We start from the raw sequence: 25,456 nt of genomic DNA, 5'->3' as shown, positions 1-25,456 counted from the left end.
CAGCGCACAGGGCAACCTGCCTACCGCAGACACCTACCTCCTTTGAGGCAGCAGCTGGCTGGCACCTGGACCAACACCTGCACCAACAGACACTGCCCAGCCTTTTTGGGGGGTCATCCAGGGCCTCCCAGCCCTTCGTTGCCTCCTACCCTTGCAGTCTTAAACACAAATGCACTCTGCCATCTAGTGATCTTGGGCAAAAAGGAATGCTCCTGGCAGCAGCAGCCACACAAGGCAGGGAAAGCCAGCTTTGCACCAGGATTGGGGGAGTTCCTCAGGTTTTATTCCCTGCTGGTACAACAGGGATGGTGTCTGCTGGCACAGAGGGAGCCCTACTTGCCAGGGCTGCCAGCAGAAGGGAAGCACCATCCTTTGGTGTTTAGTATGTCCGTGGCACGGTCAGGGCTCAGTCTTCAGGCTGCTAATTGAGCACTGGGCACAGTCCCATTGGGAACAGGATGGCCCCAACTTTTCTGCTGCGAGACAAGGGCTTCCCAAAGCATCAAAAGCAGTCACAGCACCTTCTGCTGGGGGGCTGAAGCAAGCAATGTCCAGAATCAAGACTGGGATCAGCTTGACCAATGGATCCAGCACAACCAGGGACTGAGAAGAAACTTCCCATGAAGGTTCAGGACAAAATCTGTGGGCAGCTGACCCCCTCAAGAGTCCTCACCAGATTACTAGCCCAATGCTGCTTTGTGCCGCACCCCCAAGGTCCTGGAAAGGCAGCAAGATGACATGGATGTAACGGAGAGCAGAGCTAGACCCAGCACTTCCCCAGAAGCAAAAAGGCAGCCCTGAGACCCTGCATTTCAGTCCCCAAAGTGACTGACAAACATACTTACGGATTAGTCCTGTCCTCACCAAGTCATGGGGCAAAGCTTTGACCCTGATTTTAAAGGGGGGAGGCATTTATGATACTTGGACTTCTACAGAGAGTGCCCAAGAGAGATTGCAATTGCAATCCAGTAAACATTAAAGCTCTTCACACAATTTGCTATGACAGATGATACCAATCTCCTGGCCACAGCTCTGAAAATGGGACATTCCTCATAAGCAATGCCAAAGAGAGGAAAGAGCGGCTTGCTTTCTCTTTTATCCCCTTCTAAGCAAAGGGAAATTTGAAATTTGGTGAAATACCACCCCCTCTTTTTTTCTTCACAATTTGGAGGCTTCTTTGAACAAATCACACTCTAAACCTGTCTCTGAAGCTTTGACTGGACTACACTTTGGACTTTTCATTGGAAGAAATCATAAAGGAAGATCTGCTTGGTGCACAACACATCTGGTAGAGGATCTGTAACTATTACCCATCTCCAGTCTCAGCCAAATGCTTGCCTGAGGATGTGATACTTTTTCCCACTGGGATTCAAGCCACTCATCTGAGGTCCTTCAAAAAAAGCCAGAAGGGTGGGGGGGGCAGCTAGTGATGCCAGCCACTCTCCTGGGGTCCCCAGCTGCCACAGAGAGGCTCACCTGTCTCTGAGGAGATGTTCACCTCCACACTGAGGTCAGGAATGGGTGCTCCCTGGAAGGTAGCCACACACAGGTAGGTGCCATAGTCACTGAACCTCAGGTCAATAATCTCCAAGCTGCAGGTCACAGGTGGGAGCTCAGGGTCATTCCTGGTGATGAGCAACCGGTCTGAGAACCTGGCTGGTTTCCCGTTCTTGTACCAGGAATAGACAACCTTCTCCTGGGGGACAGCATCCACATGGCAGGAGAGCTTCAAGTCCTGTCCTAACTGGATGGTCTCACTCTCTTTGATCACATCAGGGGTGATTTGGAACGTGGCATTCCTCATGGCTGGGACAAACACAAGTGCAAAACTGGTTAGGGACAGCAAAGTGTCTTGCATGAGATAGGACAACAGTTCTTTGATCCTCAGGAAGCAACATCTCCATGCAAAACCTTCCTGAAGACCTCCCCAGTTATGTTCCCACAACAGATCCCCAGGGCTTCACATCTGGCAGTCTGGAATCATTGCCTAGCTCAGGACAGTGCTACAGCCCAGGATGAGGCGGCTGCAAGCAGTGCTAGCACAGCTGCCGTTCTGGGAGCAAAGAAGCTTGCACAGAGGCTTCTTCAGAATACTAATCTCTGCTAAGTATCACATTCACCCTCCGCTGTACAAGAACAGCCAGGAGAAATGCAAATCTAGCCCCTCTCCCCTGAAAACCCATGCTCTGAGAAAAAGAGCAACTTACACCGCACCAGCAGGTTCACTGTCTTCTTTGCTGGGTTCCCCACGTTGTTGATGGCAGTGCAATTGTAGTAGCCAGAGTCCTCCACGCGGATCCTCCAGATAGTGAGGTTGCCTCCTTGCACAAGGCTGTTGGGAGGCATTGGGCCAGGAGAGTGAGACCAAACCACCTCTGGCTGTGGGTCACCGCCCGTCAGAGAGCACTGCATAGTGATGTTGTCACCAGGGTTGACCACCAGTGTCTCATTGACAGACAGCTTCAGTGCAGGTGGGGCTGGAAGAGTACAAAGAGGAACACTTCAGAGCTTGAAAGAGACTCACCCACTTGCCTGTGAACAGTTTCATACTTTCTTGGATTTGCTCTTGAAGATGGCTGGTTTTAGTAGGGAGAGCTGGAGGGATCCATGAATTCATTACAAATACAAGGTGTTTGTGAACCAAAAGCATTATCATTACCATGCCTTTCAGTTAGAGCACCCTGCTCTGTTATGGTTAGGAAACACTGCAGGCAGGACCTCACACTGCCCCAGAATGGAGTTCATACCTAAAACACTCCACCGCTAGTGTTTAGGATTGGGGCACAAGCTAAGTATGACATTTTAGCAGTGTTTAGCATGTTCTCTAGGCTTCGGAATCAGGTCAGAAGAAAAGCCTGATGAACCCCCTTTGCACAGGCAGGAGTGGCAACCAGACAAAATTCAGCAGTGGAAAACCCAAGGTTAGAGGCTTCTTGACTCCTGATGCAAACAGCAGCAGCAAGGCAGAAGTGCAATGGAAACCTGCTGCGGCTCTGCATTACTTACGTGCACTGCACCCAGCCCACTCCCCTGCAGACACAACAGTGCATTCTGTTCTCCCTGTATGTAACTCCTCTGACTCTAGACAGGCCCTGCAGAAGCATCACTGGAGAAAAGGCTCAACTGGTAGTTCCTACTAGAGCATCTGTATCTCCATTGCTGCAACACTATTGTATGAATCACAGTTAGTCTGCTTATGCCTTGGACAGAAACAGCACACTGGACTGAGCCCTGAGAAAAAGATAGACAGAAAGACAGAGAGACAGAAGAAAAAAGGCAGAAGAACAAGAGATGCATTGTCATAAGGCATGGGAAGTTGCAACCATGGATTGAGCTTAACATCTCAGGACCTGATCCAAAGCATGCCGGGAAACTCACTGGGATGTCAGTGTTTGCTGGATGGTTCTGACAATCCCAAGGGAAGGTCAGGCAGAGCACCAGGTGAATGCCCAGTCACAGCCTGCTCCTTCTGCCTGACCATCAGAACTCCACCCTCATGGAGAGGTGAAGGAGAAAGGACAGACTCAGAGGAGCCTGCTTGAACCCAACAGCTGTTTGTGTTCGAGGACAGTTGGGATTAAACCACTAATCCCATACAGAGTTGCCAACCCAAGAAGGAGTTTTGGGGAAGGTCTACAATTAAAAAAAAAACCTCAGCTATCCCATTATACACCTCTCCATCTCACACTCAACTACATGTCCTTGAGAGGCAAAGCCTTTGCCAGGCAGCTGGTCCTTGCAGCTCAGAGCCCGACACAGAGGACCAAGACCTGTCTGCACCATAACAGACCATGAACAGCAGCTCTGCACCCGCTGTTAACCTCTTTTACCTCCACAGGTGTCAAATACACTTCTCTATAGACCTGGGGGCTATAGACCAGGTCACAGGGATTGTCTTTCATGTGCAACTGAACAACTGGGACTGATCCAAAATGTCTAGACAACCTCTCCTTTGAATACCCTAGTACCTGTTTTCGTTTATTTTATTTCTGCACCCTTCTCACTACAGCCCCCTCCAGGAACTGATCCAAAAAAACCTCCCTTTGTATTCTCTATTTCATCCCATGAAAAGCCTTTTAAAAGCCCTTGTCAGCACCATCACTGGCTCCATCCAGACAGAGCTGAGAAAGTAGCGGTCCCCAGCACAAAGGCAGGGAGTATGTTTTAAGTAACAGCCATAATAATGCAAAATAAGACATTGTTCCATATTCATGAAGCCTGATTTAACAGCATCATTATTTCTGCCTCTTCTCTCCCTGGACTCTGCGTTAATGAGCTGTGCTGGATTTGTGTTGGATCTCTGACTTACAGCCCATACAAACAAGGCGAGGAGAACTGCTCTCTCCTCAGCACCGGTGCCATAATTTAGCAGGGCAACTACTGCCATGCTGGGATATTGCTTTGGTGCGCTGAATCAAATGTCGTCTCCCTGGCCACGGCACATGCTATTTGTGCCAGAGGTGTCCAGCTGTGCCTAAGGAAGAAGGTGGGTCCTCTGCCACCTGCACTGGTCATTTTGAGGCCAGTGGTTGGAGTCCTTGAATTTCAGGAGGCCACAGCCTGCACTCAGAACCTTTGACAGGTCTCTTTCCTGGAGTCTTGGAAAGAGTGTGCAAGGTTTAATGCGCACTCATCGGCCAAGGAAGGATTTGTATGTCTTCTCCAAGTTCCAGGTGGTGTTGTGAGACTCTGTGAAGCCCAGGAACGCAATAGCTCAACTCACCGTGGTCAGGCAGGACACATGTCTGTCACTAGCAGGCTGTCAGATGAGCGCAGTTGATACCAAATAGCTGTTCCTGCCCTCTGACATTGAACGGGTCTCAGGTTCACAGGACACAGACAAGCTGACAGATGCAGCATCTTACCTGCGAATCTCTACCTATCCCCATCAGAGCCAGAGAAAGGCTGAGACCAGCCTAGGTCCAGAGAGCAGATGTCGGAGTTGGGGTGCCCAAACAGCTGGGTCCTGCAGGCTCTGGTTAAGAGTTAGGGATCTTGCAGTGTTTGATGTGCACTTATCTGAACAACACTCATCTTGCCCAGCAGTGGCATGTTCTGGGCAAGGCAACGTGGGAAAAAAAGTAACAAGCTGGTGGAAGCACTGCCTCAGGGTAGGTTGTGTGTGCATGCAAAAGGGAGGTAGGGAAACTGCAAAGCTGCCACCCGCACAGCTCCAGGCAACAAGCTCCCATGATGTGCCCCAAAACACAGCCCTGGCTGTGGCAGCCTGCACGGGCTCCCACTCCCACTCCTGTCAGCAGACAGAGGTTAACAGTCTGCAGACATTGTTATGCAGGAGATGAATCTCATTTATTTGTAACCTGTGGCAATTCCTTTTGTTCTTGGCTCAGAAAACCTGCTGGCGGAGTCTGCAGAGCAGCAAGGGGACCATTAAAAACAAAGAGTCGCTTTCAATTCCCTTTGAAGTCCAATTTGCTGCAGTAAAACTGCAGGAGAATTAACCAGCTGGGCTGCTTAATTTTGCAGGAATCGAGGAAGAGGAAAACATCAGCCTGACCCTGCTGGAGCAGGTGACAACAGCCCAGTGCTGAGCTGGTCCTGTGGCTCTGCGGACCCAACCTGCTGCTCTAGAGCCACGCAACAGCAGCAGGATAGAGGAGGAGCAGAGGAAACCTCCTTGCCATTAAGGTTGCAGACCAAGAACCCATCCCCTGCTGCAAGGGCCAAGCTGCAAAGAGCTCGGGAGAAGCACATCTCATTGCCAGAGACTATGATCTGCCCAAAGGCCACTTCCAGAGGAGCCAAAGCGAGCCAGCTGAGGAACAGCAATTGAACTCGGAAGAGAAGATTCCCTTGGCCTGACATGACCCGACCCACCAATTCTCCTCTAGGTCCATGCTACTTAGGTCTATAAATATTTAAGAGATCAATTTCCATGCACCTCGGCACCCTTTGGGGCCTCTTCAGTTGCAAAGGTGAAGGCATCCTGAATGAAGTTGCTCAGGATTCTGCGTGCAGCCAAGGCTATGGAGGCTGCTAGAACACAAGTGCAAGAGAGAAGGAAAAGACCTATGCAAAAAAGGAGAGAATTAAAGATTTTTCTTTAAATATTTTCTCATCTATGCACAATACTACCTACAGGGCAAGTAAGTCAGATAATATTTCACGTTAAATATACTTGTGTTATTTAACACAAACCCTGCTCACACCACAATGTCAGCTTCATTTTCACTGCCAGCTTTTAATGCAATTTGCTAGGAACACATTTTCCGTGGCCCCCTTGAGCTTGTAGTGTCAGGCTCCACTGTAACTATGTATAAATATGCATCTATAAATAAACAATAGGAAAAAAGAACTAGATGTATGTGCTACATGGTCCAGGTTCAGAGCTTAGGTAAGTACCTAAGAAGCTGGTGTAAATTCAGCCATATCACTGGCTTCTGATTTGGCTGTAGCCTGAAAATACATTTTTCCTATTCACTCAGTAAAGGGGCTGGACTGAAAGGAAGGATAGTTTCCCTGTGCTTGGGCTGGCAGCGGGGAGTGGACATGAAGAGAAATTTGATTTTCTAACTCTTCAAAGGTAAAGACACAACAGGGAAGAAGAGCTGTATGAGATCCCTTTCTTCATCATGAGCACAAGATAAGTTTTTAAAGGGAATATTCCAGCATTCGCTACAGTCTCATCCTGAGAGAAATTCAGTGTGCGAGTTGCTTGAGACATGTTCTGAGATCTTACTACATAGAGAATATATTTTTCTGACATTAGCTATAGTTCACTTTCTTAAACTCATTATTTTTCTTCTTACATAAAATGATGCAACTATTGTTCAGCACCTTGGGCTAAAGTCAGATCAATAAACATAATTTATGCAGTATCAACAATATCCCATCAACAGTTTGGCAACATCAAAAGAGTTCTGTTTCCACTGCACAAAAATGACACAAGGGATGCAAACTGCTTTGTGTTACATTAGAGAGGTGAATAATTCAAACAACTACAATGCCTTTCTTTCTGATCATGGAATACCCAGGGCTGGAAGCAATTTCCTGACATTTACTTATTATTTGAAACTATTCAACACATGTGGGGGGTTTGTGGGTGTGTTTTTTTGGTGGGTGTGTTTTGTGTTGGGTTTTTTTTTTTTTTTAATGGACAGGTTGCAATCAGGTCCTTTCAAGTATTTGGTACATGATACTCAGTTATCAGTCAGTATTGCAGGTCAAGCAAGAGGCATCAGCCTGATTCTGTTCACAACTGGAGGTGCCCTCAAGCACTGCCAGTATCAACATCAGTGTAAAATTTATTTATTGGGAAGGCACTGGAGATATTTGCTTTCCACAAACATTGGCACCAGCGGAGCCCGTTAGCTGGCAGGTGCTGAGAGTGCAGCCTGGTAAACCAGGCCAGAGTCACACACAAATAAATTATTTGTAAGAACTCCTGCAGCATCTGCCCTGCTCTAGACTGTATGGCATCTATTTTTAAAGTCACTTAGAATTATAAATAAATAAACCAATGTCTGGATTAAAAACTACATAGTGCCTCAACACCTACACATAGTCTGTTTTAATGATCTCACAGCAGGCCTGGCCAAGGCACCAGCTACACGCAGAGCTCCAAGAAATTAGAGTATCCCTGGCCATAAAACATCTGTGTGAAGGATTTGTAATCCTAGCAGCCATGTACATGAACGCGAGGTGCTGCAGGCCCTGGACAGGGTGCTGTGTTACCCTTCTGGAGTGGTAATAGCTGTTGAGCAGGCAAGGGGTTGGAGGGCTGCGGGGACCCTCTGCATCCCCTCTTACCTGTGGTGTTTGTGAGCTGGAAGGTGATGGATTTGTCAGGGATGCTGCAGACGTTACGGACGGACACCTGGCACGTGTAGCTGGCATAATCCTGGGGCCGCAGGTTCTTCAGCTTCAGGACTTTGGTTTCACCCTGGGAGTTGGGAAAAAAGGGGGGAAAGAACACACAAGTGTACAAAGCACAGCTCATCATTGCAAGTACATAACCTGTCCCAAAGTTTAAAGATTACCAGTAGTTCCCATCAACACTTCAGGAACTGTGCAGACTCCAAGGCCCCCTAGCTATATATAAAGGAGACACAAAATGTTTGCAGTGGTAACTCTACCTCCAGAATTTCTCAAAACACCCAGCAACTGACTGACATTTAACCTGAAAGCACTGCTGAACAGGTCTAGGCACAATTTCTCAACTGCCATCAGAATCATCTTGCAGAACTTGAAAAACCTTAAATGTCCCAGAACAGACCCTGAGATCTCACACCAAGATGTTGGTAGGAACCCAAGGGACATCACTGGGGTCTCAACATTCCAAAACCAAAGTAAATCAGAGCAGATTCAGGCATTAATGCTGGCCTAAATATGACAAGTTCAACAGTTAGGCTGTAAAAATCTGCAGTAGAGGGGGAAAAAGATAATTCAGAGAAATACTCAAAGAACACCCCAAAACTTTCTGATCTCCCTTCTCGAGATTCTAATCTCATTTATGCTGGTGTAAACCCAGAGTGACTGATGGACTTTGATAGCCTTTTCTCATACTAGGGCAACAAACAAACAAAATCACTCCCTGGCACTCCATTAGTTACTGGCCTGTTATAGAAACAGAATCAAGTTGTTAAATTAACAATAGATGCCTTATGTAGATTTTTATTTATGGAATGTGGAAAGCTCTGAGACGCATCCTGTGGTTTGTACACCCTGCAACTCATATGTCTTCCCATGACCGCTTGTCACTGTTGTTCTCCTTGTCTTTGTCTAAATCTCTTTTGGAGAAACCATTCCATAATTGCCTGCAAATGTGAGAAGGTGTCAGCACGACAAATCCTCTCGAGGACAACCTCAAGGGACCGGACGATGAGCTCAGGCATGCTAATATGCAGAGAACAAGGATCTGAACTGAGTAAATTAGAAAGATAAATACCTAGGAGACCAATAACCCTATGAAAGTCCTGTCCCCTGAGATTTGTTGCTATGCCACACAAATGATGGCATTTATAATGTGCATGTCAACTACTTACTTAGTGTCATATATATCCTGTTTATTGATTAGTAAATGTGTATAAACCTTCAGTGTAAATAAGTTTTTAAAAGTTTAAACAGTAAAGTCTTCAACTCCTTTTTAATGTAAAAGCCTACCCAAACCTGACACTGATACCAGTTCATCTCTAAGACAATATCACAACCCCCTGTGAAGGGCGCTTTGAAACATAGGGCATTTGAGCTCCAGCCAGATTTCCCCCTCCCAATAGTGCTGCAGAGGTGTGTTTTTGTTAACTTCAACTCTTACCAACCCAGACTCACAGGTTTATGCTGGTGCTAAGACGACTGTAAGGGCACACCTGTGTGAGCACAGCAGTCCTAACACCCTCTCTCAGAGCTGGGAATGCCCCATCATGGTGGGAACGCTGCCTGACAGGAGCTGCAGGATGCTGGGTCATTTACATGTTAATGCTGCAAAATGGTGAAATTCTGCCAGATCCCTTATTTAGCTGAAGAAAATATCTCAAGTCCTAAGACATCCTCTCATTAAGCAATGTCTCCTGTTAATTACATTGAGCTTAGTGAAAGCTGGAAGAGCCCATGGTGGCTTTCTCTAAGGCCAGGGATGTCCTGGTTGGATGCCTCATAACACTGGACTAGACAAAGCTTTCTTCAGGGCCCAACAGTAGTGCTGACCTACAGCATTTCCACAAATCCGCCGCTAACCTGCAGTTCCCTTCTCTCTCCTCATCCCCCTGAATGTTTCCATTTGACTGCCCATTTCCATGGCCTACAGAGATGGCGTGTTTCAATAAAATATGAACATGACTACATTAACTGAAAGGTTGCCTGGAGCATTGCTCAGAAATCAAACTCAGCCAGAATGCGTTCAGGGCCCAGCTTTGGGAGCACGAGGAGGTGCGTGGGATGAAATGGGTGCCCTGGAGAGCTGCCCTTCCAGCCCTTCCTTCCCACCCATCACTGCCTCGTGCTGCCAAATGGCCTCGCTGGAAGTGCTGGGGCTGGTTAGCATCTGAAGGACTTTCAAAGCCAGAGCTCAGCTTAGGATAACATGCCCAGAGTGCCTTGGCGAAAGAAAAATTCCCCTCCGTCTCCCACTGCATTGGCAGGCTAATTACTGTGAAGAAAGTGGTGTTCAGAGGGCAAATCCAGCATAGGCAAGCAGGAGAAGCAGGAAGAATGTGGATACCCTGCCACAGGATGACAGTCAGAAAGTGCCCAAGCAGTTGGGCTGCCTCTGTTATTTACGGCCATTAGGAAAAGCTCTTCATCATTTGCCTCATGGATCCCACAGCAATTCCTGCTGTTCACTCACACTGCTAAACAGGAAGCAATTCCCCTGATTTATGGAGCTTGGGCACTCAATTAAGAAAAAAAACCCCAAAAAGTAATGGGAGATAGAGGAGACCAAATCTTGGGATTGTTTACTTGGATTTTAGTCACAGCCATCCAACAGCCACGTAACCTCATTAAGGGAGCTGTGACCCTCTCAGGGACAGTGCCAAAAAGGGGAAGGGAATTCTAGGCTGTCATATTCCCTCCTGCTGCTCTGCTCCTCTTGTCCCTTGGGAACCCACCTACAGAAGTAGGTTCTACCAGCCCTTTTGGAAACAGTGCTCCTTGCAGTGGCCACCACCCTCTCCCCAGCATCGCAAAACACACAGGAAAAGAAACGCCATCCAGTACGGAGTGCCCTGCATCAGTAAGAAGCTCAACACAAGCTGGTGGAGGTTTGGTTTTTTTCACCTGTGTATAGAGGGGTTCATAGATGTCCACACCATTGTCCTGACTGTGGGAAAGCGTCTCAGCTCCCCGTTTCCAGATGAAGCGAGCTGGTGGGTTGGAGTTAACAGTACAGCGGAGGAAGACAGTCTTCTCCTGGTAGAAGCTGCCACGTACATCGCTGATGGTCTGGTGAACGGTGAGAACAGGTTCATCTAGATCTGGAAGGAAGGTAGGGAGTGCCGCAGGAGTTGTTAGTGAAGCTTGGTCTGCATGTACAGCCTGCAGAGCAGATGATGCTCCAGGCACCATAGAGGAGAGGGGAAGCTCCCATATATTTGGCTGATGAGAACTGCTGAATTAAGAGCTGATCTGAGGGCAGGTAACACAAACAATATCTAAAGGGAACAGACAGAAGAAGCCAAAATTCTCCTGCTCACCGCACAACATTCAGAGAATAGAAAGCACCCTCTGGTTTGCAGATCCTACATGGTCCTTGAGCAAACTGCCTGCCTGCCACATTCCTCTCAGACCAGTGCCCTGCTTCACCTTCCCCAGTGACATCCCACACCCCAAATTACTGCTCTCTACTTCAGTGAGAGGTCAGAAGGATCCCAGGAAACTGGGATATTTTATTTTAGAGATTTGTAGGTTTGGAAATCTGACTCCCAGAAAGGAAGGGGGAAGTATGGATGTGTTTCGGCTAATGTGTCATCCAAATAACGCATGTTCTCTGCTGAATCACAAGTGTCAGCTTGTGGATTTGCATATTTTAATAAGCTGTATGCTTGGTAGACAGCAACTGTAATGGTACCTGAGATTTCCAGCTTGACCACACCACAGCTCAGAGATATGAGTAGAGCCATTAGCAGAACAATGACAAGGCACAAAAAAAAAAAAATCCCAACCCACCCAAGACTGAACAAAAACACAGGTGGAGAAAAAAGGCTGCTCTCCATGTAGCCATAGGGTGACTGAATTTTACACCAAATTCTCTCGGACCAGGACCTTGGGCACAGCCTCTCCTCTTTCCCCATTCTTTGTCCTTAACCCTCCTTTATTTGTTCACACTTTACATGAGTAACTCTGTAGCTACCATCCTTCTGAGGCTCCATTTCTCAGCAGGATGCATGGCAAAACACTTCCCTTACTGACCAAAGAAGATACTCACCGTTCAGGTCTCCTGGCTCCCAGCTACTCCCCACACAGAAAACAACATCTTCCTTTCAGTTGCTAAACATTTCCTCCCTTGAATCTTTCAGCCTTCTTTTGTAGCAGTCAGCTCTAAGTCTAGCCCTAAGTCTAGCCCTCCTGAGAAAAGCTAAAATAAGACCTACAATGATAAGTATGTCCTTGATGTACAAGTAACGTCACTGATGTCAGTGAGCTCCACAAATGATAAATTTGGCCCAAGGCTGCTCATGGAGATGATCACATGGGATGTTTCATGCACAATATAAGCTTGTAAACATCTTTTCTCTCTCTTTCTTTACTTTCCCTCTCTCCCACATGGAAATACTCCAAACAGCAGCTGCCTCTCTGCAAGCATCTAACCAATACTTTAAAGCCTCACTCGATGCCCACTTGGGGCAAAGGAGTAACTTGCTACACAGGTTAGTGTTTCCGGTTTAATATCCTCTTGGCACCAGTGGTGCTCTCCACACAACCTTGCTGTCTAACGCTAAAAGTATGAGTAAGGACTAGCGCTAGCTGTCAAGGACACCAAGGTTCACATGAGGATGATTACTTACCTCCAACTACAAATTGGGATGCGGGGAAAGAAGGGGTTTGTTTTCAAATTCTGGTTCATTCAGCTGAAGGTTGCCCAGGTGAGCGTTCAACAAAAACTGTGGCTTTTCCTATGTGTTCCCTTGTACCTACTGCAAATACTAGCAGAAAATAGTCTCTCCTCCCCAAAAACCAAGTGAGCAGAACAGAGGTGCGTTACCAAGTCCATCTGCAGAGTAGATGTTAGTATGAGAAAGCCCTTGGCCACCCCATTAGCCCCATAGTTCTACAGGTCAGAGCTGCACGAGGGACCATGGGACACTACATCACTCTAGCTCCAGCCTGCACGCCAGAAGTAAAGGGAGCACATTCAGGGCATAAAGAGATTCATGCCACAGTCCTGTTCTTAGAGACACAGACCCTGGCAAGGTGTCATACTGAGGTTTGAGAAAAGCAAGTCCCCTTTGCAATGGAGAGTGATCATACGCCTCCACCACATGTAGGAGAAGAAACAGGCAGAGAAGCCAAGCAGATCTAGGTGGGTGTCAGAACTCCTCCAAACAAAGCTATGCAATGCCCATGAAGAAATGCTCATCCTATCCAAAGTGGCTGCTGATGAAGTAATCTATTTTCCCAGCCTGTAGGATGGTGCTCACACTACAGTACTCCAATACAGGGTAGGGCAAGGAAGGAACAGAGATGGGAGCTGCTCCAAGCCATATAATACAACTGCGGATCACGAACCTACCAAAGCCTAAGGACGTTCAAGTCTATAGCATACTTCGTGAGGGTTGTATCATTGTAGGGCTGGACAATAGGACTAAGAGGAAGCAGTCAGGCAGCAGTTGCTGTCAGCAAAGCTCTGCCCAAACTCCAGACAGGTACTGGGGTTTTGAAGCCTGGAGGTTGCTCCACTGACAGATAACCACAGAGCACCTCAGTACAGAAGACTGTCTTGCTAGGAGAGTGGGAACAGGTGGTGACAAGTTCGGGGAGAGTTCCAGCTGCTTTATCACACTTTACATCTTAGCATCAACCTCTTGCTGGATAGGCCTTCTCAGAAGACATGAGTGAGAATAGGGATTTGGTGTTACTTGGGTTGAAAAAAACTGGAGTAGTGGATAACCAAGGACAATGAGCAGAATGGTAATCTTCCCCAAGAAAGCAAATCTCTTCAGAAGTTGCCTAGACCTTAAATCTTGGATTCTTCCCATATGGGGATTATTGGATAAGTTTAATTTCCCTCCCTTTTGGCCACAGCAGCCCAAGAATAAACAACATTAAGCCAACATGAGAAACCTTCAAAAATTGGGGCCCAGGGTGGAGAACCACTAACAGCATCTCCAGAACACAAGAAGGATGGACATTGCAACCAGCCAGAGAAATGCTGAATCACTAAAACTAAGGGGTCCTCACAGATTCCTTCATGTTCACCCCTTCACAGCTCAGCCTCCTCAGGGGCATCTCACAGTCTTTTGCTCTGTTTCCACCATGCTGCAGAGGTAGCAATGCTGGGAGCAGGGCACTGGTTTCAGAAATGCCCCAAGCATCTGAGGCACTACCAGTTTCAAAAAGCATTGGTTTGCTTCAAGCACTACCAGCTTCAAAATGAAGACAAAGAAAGCAGAAGCCATCTACAATGCTACATCCCAGACAAGTGCTAGGGACCTCTGGAAGTGAGACATCACAGCACCTAGATAGGAATGACTCATATGGACAGGTAGAGCTATCTTTTTTGTGGATGGTTCTAATCTCCTAGGGAGACACCACAGCAGTCCCTTTGCTCCTGAATCAGGTGCGCGTGGTCCTAGGGCAATGCAGCTCCCTGCTGGCCCTGCAGCGAAGCAGAGACATACAGTAGAACTGTGGGAAGGTTTGGGTTGCCGCTAAACGACTTACACTGCACATCTACTCGAATGGACTTGATGGCAGGGACCCCAACCCCATTTTCTGCTTTACAGTAATAGCGGCCCCCCTGCAGCCTTTGGATCTTCTCAATCCGAAGGGTCTCGTTAAGCACTGACGTCTCTTGGAATTTGTCCGATGCGCTGCCAGCGGTTTTGGTCCATCTCACCTGAACGAGAAGAATGAGAGAAATGCAGGCAATCAGTGACACAAACTAGACATCTCAGGGGACAGCAGCACTTCCTTTGCTCCTCTTCCCCCAACCATTCTCAAAAATGGGCCCTACGACACCACCAGACCTTACCAAAGTTCAACTGCTGATCTGACTATGTCTCAGCAGACCAGTTGCTGATTCTCATCCATCACCAATTTCCACATCCGAGTGTCCAGGATAACCCCTCAGTTCACCCAGAAACACACACTGCATATTTACCACTCCTGCTCTGGCCCTGTAAACCCAGGAACTTGGTTAGTTTTATACCACTATCTGCACAGCACAAGACTTCCAGCATTAAGCTTTGGGACCCCAGGTGGCTGGTAGGCCACAAAGCTACAGCAGACATCAGCTCACAGCTACAGAGCTTTTATTGCAGTCAACACTCTTTCATCTTTCTCTGGACAGCAAGGCTATTTCTGCTGTTTGCTTTTCCAAGTAAGAGTGAGAAAATGCAGTTGCTATCTGGCTTTTGCCCCTTTCCTACAGGGAACCTCTGTGTATGTTATTTTTATAAGTCATCCTTTTGCAGTACACAAGCTTTTGCTTTGATTTTAAAGATACAGGAAAGAAAAGGAAAAAATCCCTTCAGATTTCAAGCTATCTTGCATTTTTTGTCCTTATGTTACATGTCTTAAGATCCTGGCTCATGGGGGCAACAGAGCTGCATGATGTTTCATGGTGGATGGTGGCAAGAGGGCAGCACTCCTGAAGATTGAATAGTTATTCTTATGTCTGGAATGAGGTGCAGCACTAGCAGTGGTGACACAAGCTTCCTCCTTGTTTTCTGCAGTCCGGCAAATGAGAGAGATGTTTTTTCTCAGCCCATTGGTTTGCTATATCTGCAACCTCCCTTCTAAACTTTGCTGACTGGTGGTCTACACTGGTGCCCATCTAGACTCTGGGACTGAGATCAGCCAACAGAAAGGAAACAGACTTTCATTTGGCATTGGCCACAGACGAGATGGACCAGATACCTTGACTCCTCCCTCTGACTTTGCCTAAGGCTCACTGCCACTACTTGATTGATGCTGATACTCTAGAAAGAGCAGGGGTGTCTACATCCGACTCCCAGAGCACTAGACTAAGCAGATTTTGGAGCTAATGACCATGAATTTATTTAGCCTTTGTAGGCTTATTATGAAACTGTCTGAGGGCCCCAAGACTCTCAGAGTCTCCTGTTTGCAAGGATACTTCAGCCAGCTCTGTAATCTTTTCAATTTTGATCTCATTTAAGTATTTTGGCCATATTTTCATGCTTTAATGACTGACTGATAGAAAGGAAAAGAAACGACTAAACAAAGGTTAGGCTAAGAGCTTAGCTGGGGAAGAAATCTATCCGTGAGGAGGGAGGGCAGAGATAAGACGCATGCCATGTTTTATGTGCATGGGTTCCAGCCTCCCCGGTCATGCCTGGTTCCATGCTCTGGTGTCCCCTGTGCATGTCCAGGCAATGACAAGCCACAATGTTGCCCACTAGTATGCTGTCTGCATCAGGCTCTGCTCCAGCAATCTCTCTGGCTACTCAGGCTCAAATCCTCACAATCTGCCAGAACGTTCCCACGCATTCAACATCCTTAGGCAGGGCCAGCCCTACCATCTTCCTCGTTTCTGACATACACAGCTATCATCTGCCCATCACTGTCACAAGCCTAGGCTGGTCATTTTTTCTGGCCTGGCTCAGATAATTTCCTTTTTATTGTTTCCAGGATACGCTTTGATAGATGAACCATTTCAAATCCTGCTGGCTGAGTCTCTCTGCCTCTCTTTTGTCATCACCTCTTAGCCGAGTAGCTCCTCACAAGCAAGTCCACAGAGGTGTTGATTGCTGTATGCAGACATATGGCTTCTCAGCACAAATATCTTTGGCAAGATTGAGGAAGGGAGCCAAGAAGGCTAACATATCGTACTTGGCTCCCTTGAGTGTATTCTGGCGCATCCAGACTTGTAGTACACACCAGCTGCCACTCCTACCATGCCCTGTCCTGGAGTGGGCAGACCCATGCTCTGGTCCAGTATCTGTATAGACACATCCACACTAACACTGAACCAGCCTGCTTGAGTATCTGAAGAGTGGGGAGGTGGCTGCATAGGGCTTGAGACTATGCATCCTTCTAGGCACTCTGGGGAAGCACTGCAGCAGTTAGCCAAGCTCAGCTCCATACCTCTCCACTGAACTGTGACTTTGACCACAGCATGGATATATCCAGCGCTACAAGTCTGAATCTGACTCTGGTCAGTGGCCATAAAACAATGACCAGTGGGCTCTGCACAGGGCTCAGTGAAGTGTACTACAAACAACTTCCCAAACTCCCCCAAGCAGGTTCCCCTTGTCTGTACATCCAGAGATGCCGAGAGACTGATGGACCATGAAGGACTAACTCCTATGGCCAGCATATGTGGGAAGCCTCCTCTAGCCTGTTTCAGGCTGTTCCTGCTTTGTAGTAAGAGGGTTAAAGATTTGAGGGTGGTTTGTATCAGGGGTTCAATTTGGGCTTTCAGTTTTTTGGAGGACTTCACATTCTGAAGACCACTAGAAGGTCTGTGTAGGCTTCTGCAAAGCTTTGTGGACTGTTTTCCATGAAAGTAGGCTAGATGCTTCATACCCTAACAAGCTAGTGCTTGTGCTATGGGACATCCCTACCTGACTCCAACATGTAGGAGAAAGCTGGGCACCCTGCTGCCCACAATTGTCCTTTATGTGGAGACTACAAAGAAGTGCCATGGGGAGCATGGGTGACAGGCAAGACTGAAAGCTTACCTGTGGCCGGGGGTGTCCCGTGACCAGACACTGCAGGACCAGCGTGTCCCCCTCACGAATTGTGTAAACACGTTCACTGATGTTGTCTTCCTTCACCACGCACGCCTGCCCAGCATGGATGATCTGGGCCTGAGCAGGAGCTGCAGAGAGGAAAGAAGAGGTAAAGAGGGAAACAAGCAGCATTCCAGCCCCTTATGCCCACTGCCAAGGGTGGCTGCTCCCACGGCAGGGTGAAAGAGCCACCTCTTAAGCCACAGAGGGGAAGAGCCAGACAGTGCTAGGTATGATACACAAAGGTCTCAGGAGATACAAAATTGTGCGATTTTCCCCCTCTCCTGGGTGGCTGGTATCAACCGCTATTTTAAAACCTTTGGTCCTGTTGGGATGAGCAGCTCTAGGCACTAAAGCAGAATATGGAGCTTTTTTGGGGGACCCTTCTGCACAGGCTGAGGACCAAGAATTCCCTGCTGTCATTTCTCCCAGAGAGGAGTATGTGCAAGTGGTTAAAGCAGGGACCTGGTCAAATCACAGCTGCTCTATGTCTGTCTAAACCAGGCCCGATTATTACGATTTACCTTGCAGGGGACTGGGATAACTACTGAGCAGAGCCAGAAAGGGACTTGAAGCTCTGTACAGCTTTTAGCACACATCCCTACAACAGGCACAGCACATACTGCAGGAGAAACAAGTCTTTCCAAAATTACACAGCAACCTATCCCAGCCCTGAGCCAGAGGGAACAGCCTCTGTGGGATCAGGGGACCCATAATCTTTAAGGATGTCTCCAGCTAGGGCTCCAAGCGGAGCCCAGTTACTGCCAGTCCGGCCAGGAGAACAAGTGAAGACCAGTGCTGTGGAAAAATGTTCTGGGAACTTTCTTTCCACATAAAGTTTAAAAAATTCATGCCCCCCAAACGGCAACTATGTCCCACTGTCTGCCTGACCAACAGCAGGGAGAGACAAGCTCTGAGAATGGGTTTTTTTTAAAGAAAAAAGCCTCAGCTCCAGAGTCCTGTGCAAACAGCGCTTGGGTCCCTACTCTAAAAGTGTTTGTGTGATCACCAAAGCAGCTGAGATGTATTGAAGGTGACTGCACAGCCCATCGGGACACCTGTGCTTGTTCAAGGAGAAAACTTCAGTTGCACTTCAAGGAACAAAGAAATTCACAAACGTTTCCAAGAATCGGTGCCTCAGTGAGAGTCCCCCTGGGATACTTCCTCGTCTTGCTACAACGCTTCCAGGTGACTCTGGAGTCACAGCTCTAGCTCCCATTAGGGAAATACAATGCAAATGAACAAACCACTGAGGAGATGATCAAAGGATTTAAAGCAACGAGCCTTAGCGAGCCTTCTGAAACAAGCACAGATTTTGCACAACCTGTTAAAGCTGAACTGAGCACCCACTTTTTCCTCAAGATTAGTTGAACTTCAAAGACTACTTTTTTTTTTCCCCTCTCATTCTTTTGGCATGACCAAAATGCTCTAAACCCAATCATCTGGGCAAAGGAAGTGCTCAGATTTATGCTGGTTTAATGCACCAGCAGCACAGACCTAGGGCAGGCTGGGCTCAGGCAGTGGAGGAGATGCGCCTTTGAGGTCAGCCTCTACAAACCAGTGTCACCACAACATGCTGACCAAGCAGTAGTGACACAAGGGTGGACACAGGGCTAGTGGGCAGCAAGCTGCTCTGGCTGCTGGGGCTCCACAGCCTGCCACAGCCACCTGGCATCCAGGCAGCAGCACTGCATGTGCAGCAAGCTACTCCCTCTTCTTGCAACTATTCTGTCTTTGCAGCGTGGTGGCACTTTGTTAAAATCATTATTACTGTCCAAACTGTTGACTAACAGAAGCAACATGTGTATTTGAATAATATGATGGCACAAACATAGACAAATCCCTCAGCCTCTCCTGTCTTACCCCTCTGCAGGGCTCCCAGGAACATGCCTGCTATCACTCGAGCATCATGGAATGCTGAAACCGACTGTCAAAGCTTCACTAACACAACTGAGCAGATGAGTGACCTTCCTCCTGCCTGGATGGCAGAAGAGTCTTGTTGAACACAGGAGAAAGCAGAAACCCATATACGTGCTTACATACATCTGTGTGTTTGTATACACATACATGTATGTATATACATAGAGATATGTAAATACATTAAGTAAAATACTGACTTATCAGGAAAAGACATCATGAATGCTTGTCAAGTGTGGCAGAGGAGTAATTCAGAAGCCTATATAACCTTTGCCAATACACCTTAATCTAAATGGCAGTCTCTTGTGTTGTTTCAGCCCTCAGATCAGTCCTCTGCAGACCTGCCATCAGACCTTTAACCCCATGTGCACTGCAGAGCATCGCTAACAGTGCTGAGACCCCAGGCTGTGATGCTGAAAAATCCCTGCTCTATGATTAAGAGAGAGACCCTGTCTCTTCCCATCCTGTACCATACTCCTCCCCATCCCCGACCTGTGCTGCCTGCATTTCAGTGGGGTCCTGACACCCTGCAGCAGCAAAGCTCTTGTAACCTCTCTTCACAGTCTCTGGGCTGCATTTGCCGGCTGGTGGCTCTATTCTCCCTTTGCAAACATGACCTTGCTGCAAAAACTAATTTCCAGCCACCCCATGGAGAATCAGAATATTTATCTGTAGCTCTAGCTCCCAGTTAAATGTTTCCTTAAGTTGCTCTGCTGTACCCCACATGGTATAAAATGTAAGTCTTTCAACTTACAAATTTTTTCCCTTTGGCCATCCCACTTCCATAATTTAACCTGTCTTCTGTAACCCTTTCCTGCCACCCGCCTAAAGGCATTTCTACACGGGGAATTTCCACAGCAAAATCATTAGGTACAGTGGTACAGGATTAGAGGGGTTTTGTGCAACTATTCTGGTGCCAAAATACCGTATGGTAATTTGTTGGTGTCTCTCTGAGTCTGATAGAAATACTATTTAAACTAATCCTTATTTGGCACTACAAAGCATTATATGGCACTAGTCTACAGCAAAATGACAACCCTAGGGATAAGCCCTGTGTCATAATTTTGTCCTCTTCTCCCAAATTTTCCCTTGGTCCACCAGGCTGTAATGAAGCCTACAAGCAAGGGTGTGCACAGCCAGCTTTATTCATAGGTGTCCTAACTTGCTGTGTTAACATCACTAATACCTTTCAGCTATATTCATTGGAAAGGGCATCCCTTTAAGTGAATACCCACTGTTTAAGCTGTAATATCTCTCTTGCAATCACAGCACAAGGTGCCCAGCAGAACAACCACCATTTTTCCATGTCTTAAACCCCACGTGAACACAGATCTCTCAAAAAGGAGGTCAGAAAGCTTGGGGTTGTCTTGGAGAGAAAAGCATTTGGGTAGATGGCATAGGAGTCTGAGAAACTCTACCTTTGGTTACAACTTGATATTAGCAAAGTGGTGAGGGCTGAGCAATGAACCAACCCAGCTCTTAGGGGATTGCACTAAATCACAAGGTGAGACTCAGGAAGGTCTCAGTTCCAGGCTCAGCCTGACACAGCACACAGAGGCTGGGAAAGTCACCTCATGCCATATTACAGATGGGCAGAGACATTGTGAGGATTAATTGCACTTTTAATGTGCTTGAACAGAACGAATACATTATTGTTTGACATCACCCCAGGTCTCCTGGAGGATTTCAGCATGCAGACAGTTTGCACATTGCCAGCACTACAGGATAGCAGGACCATGCCTGTCAGAGTAAACAGTTGCACAGAAGGCCCTTAGGAGGCAAAAGAAAGGCCAGAGCACGAGGCCAGGTGCTGGAGATGAAGCAGTAATCTCAGCCATTCTCAGCAGTGCTCCACAAAGAACAGCCCTTGCACAGATAATGACCTGCCCTGCTAAGTCCTTCTGGAGCAGGATACCTCTCCTCAGGCTGGTGAACCCCAAAGCAGAGGTCCTAGGAAGACCTTTGATGACCTCTGTGGGGGAAGAGGGGACACGTTGCTCCCTACCCTTTTTCCCAAGATTTCGAGGAACAGATGCATCATCACTTCCTTTCCACTTCCAGGTGACAGATCAACTTAGGGAAGGCTCCCAATACAAAATCCTCCAAAGAAATTGGGCCATCCAGTGCCAGATGCTTTACAAAGGAAAAAATCAGGCTCTGAACCTGCAGCATTAGGCCTTTCGTCAGAAAGGGCTGGCTTGCAATGCATTTGGCCTCTGCACTGAGATTTCCTACTATGCTTTCACTTGATATATTTACACATTAAAACAAAAGGAAATTGGAGTGGATAAAATAACTTTATTCCCAGTGCAGTGTACTGTACAATGTTATTATTACTATAATCTGGAAAGTTTATGAGACTCTTGGTGCTTAGAGGTTGCTAATATCATTAAAATGCAGAAAAGGGGAGAGATGGTCTTTTGGAGAGGACTGAGTAATCTGTATTTGGTTCTCAGGTCTAGTCATTCATCTTTTTGAGCCTGAGATCCCATTGCTCCAATGGCAATGATGAGAGCTCCTTCACAGAGAGGGTGGTCAGTGACAGATACTGCATTGACACTCCCACAGTCACATCAGCAACTGCAAGGGCAGGCTGCTCACCCCTTTTGCAGCACAACATCAACTGCACTTTACTACTGCCCTCTCAGCAGGCTAACACTAGCCATCACTGTTAGACTCTGCCCCACCACCACCTTTACCACCTGCACGTGTCCTGCAGATGGCCTCGAGGATGAAGAACATTCACCTCCAAAGCTACTGGCCCAACACCTGCAGCTACACACACAGGAACATTGAATCCACCCACCTCTTCTACCATCCTCCTGCAGGGTGGGGAGAAAGGGAAGCTACACCTAGAGATTTCCGCTTCCTCAGGCTTAATCTACCACCCTGCTTTGCGAGGCACATGACACCCTCCCATACATCTTGTGTAATTATAATTCAGCCTCTTCTGCACACAAGCCAGGGTTCTTCCCCATCCCTGCTCACAGGCAGCTCCCAGGACTCACATTGCTCGGTTACATGGGAGCAAGAGGGGGGACATTGGCTGCTAATCTGCTTAAACCCCTCAAGAACCTGCCTGTCTCCTTTCCTCACCCTTTCCATACTGAGCAAGTGGCATATAAGGGATGCATGTTGAAGGGAGTTCCCAGAAAGGGGGAAAATACATGGTGCTTATGGAGCATGTGGGGTTGAATAAGCATTTCATTAAGGAAATCCACATGTGGCATTCCTTGCTGAACAGCCACTCTCAGTAACTGCTTGTCCACAGGTGGAATTGCCCTGTGGCACTGTTAGTTACAGACACTGCACGGCAAAGCACCCAGGAAGCATCTCAGGCCTTGAAGTCACTGCTTTAGTTAGTATTTTAACCTGTCTGTTCATGCAATCCACAACTCTGCTTGAAAAGCAGGGGCATACAAACATGAAGACCTTTGAGGAAGGGGTCATGTCCCCTTAGCAGAGCAGAAAAGAGCACAAAGAGAAGCCAGCACATAAGTAAAAGGAAGAGATGTGCTAGCAACACCCAGCAGGAGAGAGGAAGGTCTAGTAAGATGGGAAAGGTCTGCAGGGGCAGCATCCTGACGGTCAAACAAAACACTTTGCTCGTGCCTGCTCTGGGAGGGGATGGCAGCTGCCTTGTTGTGTGCTCCATCACTATTCAGCTCAGAGGTCTCATTGATTGCTCCACTGTGGATGAAGACCACAGGCTTTGCTAAAACTTTTGACAAAACAAATTAACCAGGCCAGCTCCAGCCCACAATGCAGGGCATGATATCGATGGGCCATTTGAAGAGGAAAATTCACTCCAGCTTGAGGACAATTATGGAAATAATAATACACAATCAGTGTCCATTAACACTGTCAGCAGGGCTGTGGATCAATAGCGTATTAATGGATGAAGAAAGACTGCCCGTACCTATCAGCAGTTAAGACCAGCACAATAGCAGAGGAAGAGGAGATGGCAGTGGGCGGGTGTAATCGAGCCCAGGCACTGGATGTCTTTTCACAGCCTGCCCAGGGGAACCCCTGTCATTGGCACTTTCTGCTTGCTTGGGAGCCTTTTCCTCCACAGCTCAGCCCCTCCCAGCCTCTTTGCCCAGCACAATGGCAAAGGGTGCACAGCCCAGGCAAGGAACTTCCCCAGCTGAAGCTGCCCAGTACAGCTTAGCCTGATTCGGCTCCAACTTTTAATGCAAGGTCAGGCTAGTCCCATAGCAGAGAGGGAGGTGATGCAGAAACCCCCAGGGATAGCTAAGGAGCAAAGCGCATCCATGGTCCCAGGTCTCTTCCCACTTCTTGGACTTCTCTCTTGCTCAAGATCCTCCTGTTGACTCTTCCAACATGGTGTGCTGCCTGGGCAGCTCTGTGCTACCACAAGGCTGTCCTAAAGCAAAAGCCACCATGAAGCCCTCCCTGCATGCTGACACTAAGGGTTACAAGCCCAAGAAAGACAGATCTCCACTGAGGCTCTTTTGCTCCCATGCATCAGTGTTCTCACTGCAGCCTAAACCATGTACACTCAAAAAAAAAAAAAAAAACCCAAAACCCCAAACAAACAAAAAAACCACAAAAAACCCCACCACCAATTCTGCTTACTGTACTCCTGGCCTAAATTTGCAGCAAGGAACATATTTCATATGTCATATTTCAGCAGCAAAATGTCCCTGACTCCTTTGGTATTTGCACAGTGATCTTGATTAAAACACAAACATCAATCCACCCACAAAAGAAACACAGCCACTTCAGAGATATGCAAAGCAGCCATGTCTAACCCTACACAACACTCCATAGCACTCTTGAGCAAGAAGGCAGGAATATAATTTTCAATGGGAACTGCACAGAGAAATGACAGAGTTGTGGAAAGTAATCACAGAGCATGAAACTTGGCTACTTAAAATAACATGAGATTTTTTTTTTTTACTTGGAAGAGACTAAGACTATGTCTTTACATCTCTGGCTGATTGCAGCTCCAGAAACAGATTTTCCTTTTGCAAAGCTCAATGAGATGATTTGCATGGTCTTAAAATAACTTTTTGCTTAATCAATGTCACTTCCTTGAAGCATCTCTATAGTTTTGTTTCTTTTAGAAAAATGCCAGCAACAAAGTCATGCGGGATGTCATGAATGGCATACATCCCCCAGTGGCTGCAACACCTACTCCCAAGACCTTTGTTCAATTTAAAACTAAAGAGGTATCGTGTGCTTTAATAAAGTATCAGAGTCACCAGACCATCAATGACCGCCCCTGATCCTCAACTCCACTGCCTGCAGCAGCTCACTAGTTTTCCTAGGTGTTCCCAAAATTTTCTTACATACGTCCACCTAACTGCAGAGTAACAAGCAGCAGAGCAAAATTGAGCACCAACTTTGTTTAACAGGAATCATGACAGATGTTACACAAACAACATTACGGTGGCATAAACCCTGCATAGCTGCCTAACTCATGTGCCTGAGTGGAATTTGTATAGGTGACTCAATGCCAGCAATATGAAGTAGGTTGTCTTCAAATCTTTAGGGGCTCCAGATACGGTGACAGTCAGAGCATGCACTTCAGCAATACTGTCCTGGGAGCTTCCAGCTTCGGTTGGGAAATGAGAAAAGCATATCTGTCTTGGAATGGCCATAAGAGAGACTTTATGATCTTTTCCAAACCCCTTCCCACTGTGCCAGCTTCAGAGCCTGAGCTCTATCTCTAAATCTTGCCGCAAATCCCAATGAGCCAGAGCGCCATGCCCAGACGAGGTGATCCTGCCAAACTGAGTGCTCAAAGCATTGCACTCAAGAACCCATTTCTTGCCTAGTTGCTATTTAAAGCACCTAAGCATTTTAGGGGAAAACACAGGTAAGGCAAGCAGCTTGAGGGAGAAATCAGGCATCCTCTATTCTGGAGACCACTGACAGACTGACTTGTTTGTCAGCTGGTAAAATACCCAAAAATGAAACAGTCCAGTCAGAGAAAAGAGGGCTGCAAAGAGAGGAACTCGACTGCACATGGGCAGCACAGACACTCACTTATCCGGCCCACGTACTACAGGAACAGCCCCCAGAGGACAGGCCAGCACCAGGCTCCTTGGCAGGTTTGGTTCCTTGCCTCCCCCACCAGGTCTCCAGTCCCCCGAGTCAATCTCTGGCTGCTCCATGCACCCACCACCCTCTGAAGGAGAATG

At 47.4% G+C, this 25,456-nt stretch overlaps 1 protein-coding gene across 1 annotated transcript in view; it reads right to left on the bottom strand.

Moving 5' to 3' along the window:
* Window positions 1–25,456, bottom strand: part of MDGA1 (MAM domain containing glycosylphosphatidylinositol anchor 1) — a 148,867-nt gene that overhangs the window by 81,516 nt on the left and 41,895 nt on the right. The window contains exons 2-7 of the mRNA XM_075708086.1: window positions 17,319–17,458; window positions 14,338–14,512; window positions 10,735–10,931; window positions 7,771–7,903; window positions 2,208–2,477; window positions 1,477–1,806 (exon numbers count right to left, since the gene is read on the bottom strand). Of these exons, the coding sequence (XP_075564201.1) occupies window positions 1,477–1,806; window positions 2,208–2,477; window positions 7,771–7,903; window positions 10,735–10,931; window positions 14,338–14,512; window positions 17,319–17,458 (1,245 nt within the window). The remainder of the gene's footprint in view (window positions 1–1,476; window positions 1,807–2,207; window positions 2,478–7,770; window positions 7,904–10,734; window positions 10,932–14,337; window positions 14,513–17,318; window positions 17,459–25,456) is intronic.

Source organism: Pelecanus crispus, chromosome 3, assembly GCF_030463565.1.
Source record: "Pelecanus crispus isolate bPelCri1 chromosome 3, bPelCri1.pri, whole genome shotgun sequence".
Classification (NCBI taxonomy): domain Eukaryota; kingdom Metazoa; phylum Chordata; class Aves; order Pelecaniformes; family Pelecanidae; genus Pelecanus; species Pelecanus crispus.
The sequence above is the reverse complement of the archived record's forward strand: the minus strand, read 5'-3'. Positions and strand labels throughout refer to the sequence as shown.